General features: G+C 35.1%; 1 protein-coding gene across 1 annotated transcript; it reads right to left on the bottom strand.

The window, feature by feature from the left end:
- Window positions 1-263: 263 nt before the first annotated feature.
- Window positions 264-2595, bottom strand: LOC105964545 (putative F-box protein PP2-B12). Its single transcript, XM_088820781.1, has 3 exons — window positions 2330-2595; window positions 1477-1580; window positions 264-909 (listed from the first exon to the last, which is right to left on the bottom strand). Exons 1-3 carry the CDS (start codon window positions 2564-2566, stop codon window positions 477-479), a joined length of 774 nt encoding a protein of 257 aa, XP_088676907.1. The 5' UTR covers window positions 2567-2595; the 3' UTR covers window positions 264-476.
- Between the last annotated feature and the right edge of the window lie 3594 nt (window positions 2596-6189).

Raw genomic sequence — 6189 nt, 5'->3', positions numbered from 1 at the left:
TCATTCGGAGAATTGTACCAAACATTTTGAACAATATTGTGCGGGAAAAAATATAGTTTTCATCCCTCGAATTTGCACCGATTTCACATTTGATTCCTCATGTTCATAAAAAAACGCATTTGGTCCCTGATGTTTCAAAAATTCAACACTCTTAGTCATTTACGTCAATTTCTCGTTAGTTCTAACGGAATCACGCATGTGCCCATCATTATCTTAACTGACGAACTAACTGTACACTGACGGAAATGACCAAAAGTGTTCAATTATTGAAAATATGCATGAGATACCAAATATGTTTTTTGTGAACATTGGGAATCAAATGTGAAACTGGTACAATTTTGAGGGACGAAAACTACAATTTTCCCAATATTGTGCTGACCGAAAAAAGTATTTTTTCGCATTCGGAGCCCATTAAGCACCAATCAAACATAGCCTAAACATTTCTTACTAGTATATAACAATATTAGAAAAACATGTTAGACTTCTCTAACGCAAACAAGTGGTCGAAACTCTATGCCCCCAACGACAAGGCTCGTCTTCCATCGAGTCGTTTTCATAACACGCGCCTCCACCTCTTCATCGTCTCCCTCATCTTTGTCTATATAAAAGTTTCCGATTTGAATTTCCATCCATTCATCTTCTCTCTTCAATGCAATCTCTCCCTTTCTCTCATCCACCGGCTGAAGATGCACAGTATCACCTCTCGTCTCAGCATCACCGTCCGTTTCAGTGTTCACAAATCTGATCATGGCCTTTAGTGAATCAAGACCCATCATTTTTTTATTAGCTGATGTTATAATAAACCATAGATATGCTCCGTAAATTGTCCTCGGCGAGAGCAATCTTGTTTTTATCTTTCCTCGGATATCGACTGACGAAACACAATCAACCTCTACCACCTCGAAACAACTGCAGATATACTAAGCTAGAAAACTCAATGCATGTTTATTTTAGGGAAAATTATAATTTTGGTCTCTAAGTTGTCCTATTTCAATTTTACATGCAATAACTTTGCAAATTTAGTACTTTTGGTCCTATTCACTTGAATTTAGGATTTTGTCCCGCTCGGACCATTTTTATATGGACGCTTAAGAATTATAAATGCTTCTCTAACTTGGTTTGTAAGTTTGTCATATGAGATTGCTAATGTTCGATCCAGATTAAATTAGATGTCCAATTTATTATTTGTAAGAGTCCATATAAGTAAAATTAGTATATGTTTGGTGAATCAAAAATTCATGCAAATTAAGACCAAAAATAATATATTTGCAAAGTTATTGCACGTAAGACTGAAATATGACAAGTTAGGGGACGATTTTCCTAACTAGGTTGACATAGAGGACCGAAACTACAAATTTTCCTTTATTTTAGGATTAAAAATTATATAAAAAATTTAATTTGCAATTTCAATGAGATCGAATTGGATGATTTGGTTTTTTATTGTTTTAGAGAAGAATGGGATGAATATTGAATCACCTGAAATTGATGCAGCGAGAAGATGAATATAAGAAGTGTCTCTCCGGGAAGTTTAAACTGGATATTGTCAATTCTCTTGCTTCCACCGGAAGAAAAACGCACTTCTGAGAGAGAGATGCAACGATTTTAAATACATAATAACATAAAACTGAATTACTGAGTGTTGAATGACCATTTCAACCATAATAAAATAAAAACAGAATTACTGAGTGTTGAATGACCATCTCAACCATAATAAAATAAAATAGAATTACTGAGTGTTGAATGACCATTTCAACCACAATAAAATAAAACATAATTACTGAGTGTTGAGTGACCATCTCAACCAAAAGCATAAACTGTTAATGAAACGTATTATTTACGCCTCCTTAAGTGCATGCAAATTACATTTGAAGCTTGCACTTTAAATATTTGAAATGGGCGGCGGAGGGATTCAAACTCAAAACTTTTTCATTTAACCTCGCTATGATATCATGTTGAATGACTATCTCAACAAAAAGTTTAAGTTGCTAGTGAAATGTATCATTTAGGTGGTGTTTGCAAAAGCTTATTTAAAAGCAGGAAGTTGTGGATTGTGAGTTAAGTTGATTTAAAGTGTTTATTTCTAAAAGTTGGGGGTGTTTGCAAATTTACTTGAAAATTAACTTAAATTGAAAAAGCAGAGCCACGAGTGCTTAATAAATTATAGTTTAAAGCTGCTTCTTTTACGATAAGCAAAAGCAAAAGTTTTTTTTACAAACAACTAAAAACAGATTATGTGAGAAAAAAAAAAAGTCATAATCTATTTCTAAAAGCTTTTGCAAACACCAACTTAATATTAATATCTCCAATACTGAGAAATGAATAATCTTACCCCATGAATTGTTGTGTCGGATGAGGGTACATTAATTGGCGGAGGGATGCGCCCGTTGTAAACAAGAAATTGATGATGAAACAGAGAAGTACGAGTTGAGCTGAAACTAGAGGTAGACGACGATGATGAAGAAGAAGAAGAAGACGATAAATCGCGACACAGAGCAATTTGCCGGAGCTGCTCTTTCTTAAGAACAGCTCCGACAAGTTTCTCCCAGTTGTCATAGTTCTTAGACATATCCTCTGTGTATTCAAGATTCTTCAGTCCAAATGAATTCCCAATAATATAATTAGTGGAAACATGTCGTTAGTAGTAATTATTTGACTTGGTTGTTGGGTTGACTTGAGGTCAATATAGTGAGAGTCTTCGTCAAAATAATATTGTCTTACTGCATTAGTTTATTTATTATCTTTTTTTTTTATTCATTAGAATATCATCCATGTGTGTGTTTCAACTTTCAAGTCTATTGGTTTGCTAGGAGTGACTCGCCCAGTCACCAACAACATTGTCATAAATTTTAGATGCTACACCTGATTGTTTACACCGGCTGATTTTGAATCGTGGATTTGATTAAATAACTACGAGTAAATTGCAAACACCACCCCTATGTAATCCTCAACTGCTAAAAAGTCCATGTGTAATAAAAATTAGGGAAAAATACAGTTTGCACCCCTGAACTATAGGGTTTGTCCAAAACACTCCCCTAAACTACAAATCGTAACAAAATAGCCCATCCGTTTCTAATATGTTAGTGGATGATGACGTGGTATGTTGACTTTTATTGGTTTTGTAGCAGTTTTATGACTGTTGATTTCTTTTATTACCAAATTGCAGTTCTACAAAAGATTATGTAAAGCCCTAATTTTCTGTTCTTCATCAAAAACCACCACCACCAGCACTCGTCTTTCACCGTAAAAAACCGCCGTTGGATCCTCGCACAGCCCCTTATGCGAATTGTGCCACCCAAATTTTCACTGTCAATCGCGCAACGACCCCACTATCGAAACAACACCGCCGAAAAACAACATTAGCACACCGCCGTAGTCTGACGGATCCCCGCACAAATCCGCCGATTTCACAGCCCAAACATAGGGGTTTGATGGTAGCAACAGTGTTAAGTTGTGGGTGTTCTTGAATTTTGTGTTAATTTTTCAAAAAATAAAGTAAATTTATAAAATAGGATATGAAGTGTGTTGGGTTTCTTGAATTTTGTGTTAATTTAACTTATGCCAAAGAAGTTAGAAAAATATATCTTGAATTGCTCTTCCCTTTCACGATGAAGAAGACTGGACAAGAGAGAGAGAGTTAAAAAAAAAAGGACAAAGAAAAGGTGGTGTTGGTTGACGGTGTTAGGTTTTTAAGGGCAAAAAAGTAAATTTACAAGAAAACTAAGGGTGTGAGTTTTTAAAACGTTGGCCATAAATAACTGGGACTATTTTGGTACAATTTGTAGTTTAAGGAGGTATTTGCGACAAGCCCTATAATTCAGGGGTGCAAACTGTATTTTCCCCTAAAAATTAGCACAAACCCCCTGATTAAAAGTTAAAGGCGAAAAAGTCCCTTAGAGCTGCTCGTGGTACTTATGCCTGGGTGGTGTGGTTCTTTTTGTAAATTTTGGGGTGAAATGACATAAACACCCTTTTATACATAAATGTATGTTAAATTTGATGTAATTATAAACCACCTTCCTGAGGTATGGTCAAATTAAAAAAAAAAAAAAAACTCTCATGTTTGGATATTACAATTGCCCTCAACTATAAATCTTCTTACACGTCCACCCATGTGGTATTAAATTTAATGGAATCTTCTTGATTATATGTAACATTCTCAATTTTGCACCCGTTTTTATCACATTTGAACTCCACATTTTGAAGCAAGATGATCATAAGATGTGTTTTTTGGCTTTCATATATATCAGATTGTGGTGCATAAGAAACTACATTTTTTGCACAAAACGAGTACAAAGTACAGGACATTCCACGGAATCTAGAAGATTATGTTGAATTTGACAACATAAGTGTGGACGTGTAAGAAGATTCATAGTTACGGAGTAGATGTAATTATCAAGAGGGTTTTTTTGTAATTTGACCATACCTCTGGGGATGGTTGTAATTTACCCTTTTGCTAAACTTGTAAAACTTAAATTAGGGTACTGAATTACAATTTTCCCAAAAATTCAATAAAACCAGTTTTCTTCTCCGGTGAGTTTCATGGTGGATATGTGTGCAGAAGAAGAGTTTTTCTTCTTCGAAGAGAGAGAATAGGGGAGTCGAGAGAGATGATGGTAGTGGCTTGATAGGCAATTCTGTCATTCCATAAGCAAAAATGAAGAAAAAATCACACAAGTAGCGAGTGGGATACACATCTACTCGGAAAACGTTTTTTGTCTCACTTTTTTATATAGGGGGTTTTTGCTAGTTTTATTTTGGGGTCTTAAGATATAGGTCCTTCGTGACAAATTTAATTAGAACTAAATGACAAGTTCAACTAAACTTTTGCTTTACATCCTTTATTAAATTTATTCCAAAAATGCCCCTCCACTCACAAATACAAAATTTGCATTAAGTAAAATTCGAACTGCATTTATCATTTTTTATTATGCATCCAATATCTTCATTTTTCGATCTAACATATTATTTTCGTTTTTCATTCTAGCATTTTTTACATTACTATAAACAACTTATTTTTTTCCCCATAGTTTAACATTTTATTGAAAATTATGAAAAAAAATATTTTTCGTTTTTGTTAAATAGTACAACAGGTTTTAGAAATACTATGGTGTACTATCGAGTAATGTGGTGTACTATAGTATACTAATACTGAAAATTATGAATGTTTTTTTACGAAAACGGTCGTAGTCGTCTATAGACATCTATAGTAACCATAGTAATCCGCAGCCACGTACTCTTAAAACCCTAGCTCTCTTTTTGAACCCTAGCCGCTACCGATTCATAGATACTCATAGTAATCCATAGACACCCGTAGTTATTCGCAGTCATCCAATATGACCCTAGATCTCCCACCACCTCCACCTATGAAAATGGATCTCCAAAATCTGCCCATAATCATCGAACCTTTCATCTGCTTCCTCTATGTCTCACTTTCCATCTTAATTAGCTTTCCTCTTCTCCAAACCCAACATCAGATTACGACAAAAAATTACCGTCGCCGTCGAAGAAAATCACCACCGACGCAAGCGACCAAAACCGCCGCCGCCTCTAGCGACAAAATCACCGCCGCTACCAATGACCAAAAAAACATCGCCGCCCGCCGCCCCCACATCAAAATCCGATCTGATAAAACTCCTCCTACAGTGGCTACCACCAAGTCAGGACCAATACTAAAAATAGAGAAAGAGAGAGGAGAGAGAGAGAAATAGAGAGAGAAAAAGGGGTGGGGGCTGATGAAAAACCAGAGAAAGAAGCCATGGGTGGGGTGGCTGAAAAATTGAAAGCCAGAAAGATAAGGCCATAGTGGGCGACGACGGTTTCAAGAGAGAGAGAAATATAAAAATGAGAGAAGAGAATAAGGGATTTTTTTATTAGGTATAGTAAGGGTATTTTTGGGTTAAATAAAAATAAAAGGACGTGGCTCAAATTTTATTTTCAATTAAGGATTTAATTAAATTGTTTTATTTAAGGTTGTACCTCACATCTAATTAGGTTTGGTTTAAGGGGTGTCTCTAATATTACCCCTTATTTTTGTCTGACTTTTTTACATAGGGGATTTTTGCTAGTTTTATTTTTATCACGGAGTGGTTTTTCGCAGATAAGGATTATACAAGGGTACTTTTTAGTTTTTACTCATTACTCAAAAAAGTCTATGTGAAATAAAAACTAGCAAAACCACCCTAACAAATA

This window comes from Erythranthe guttata, chromosome 7 (genome assembly GCF_056151865.1).
Source record: "Erythranthe guttata isolate IM_541 chromosome 7, IM_541, whole genome shotgun sequence".
In the NCBI taxonomy this organism is placed as follows: Eukaryota; Viridiplantae; Streptophyta; class Magnoliopsida; order Lamiales; family Phrymaceae; genus Erythranthe; species Erythranthe guttata.
The sequence above is the reverse complement of the archived record's forward strand: the minus strand, read 5'-3'. Positions and strand labels throughout refer to the sequence as shown.

Excerpts from the sequence above, each read along its gene's own strand:
- LOC105964545 (XM_088820781.1), bottom strand. The coding sequence starts at position 2,566 with ATGTCTAAGAACTATGACAACTGGGAGAAACTTGTCGGAGCTGTTCTT. Across the intron at positions 1,581-2,329 it reads CCGACACAACAATTCATGGG|AAGTGCGTTTTTCTTCCGGT; the intron begins GTAAGATTATTC and ends TCTCTCTCTCAG. Across the intron at positions 910-1,476 it reads TCTCGCTGCATCAATTTCAG|TTGTTTCGAGGTGGTAGAGG; the intron begins GTGATTCAATAT and ends GTATATCTGCAG.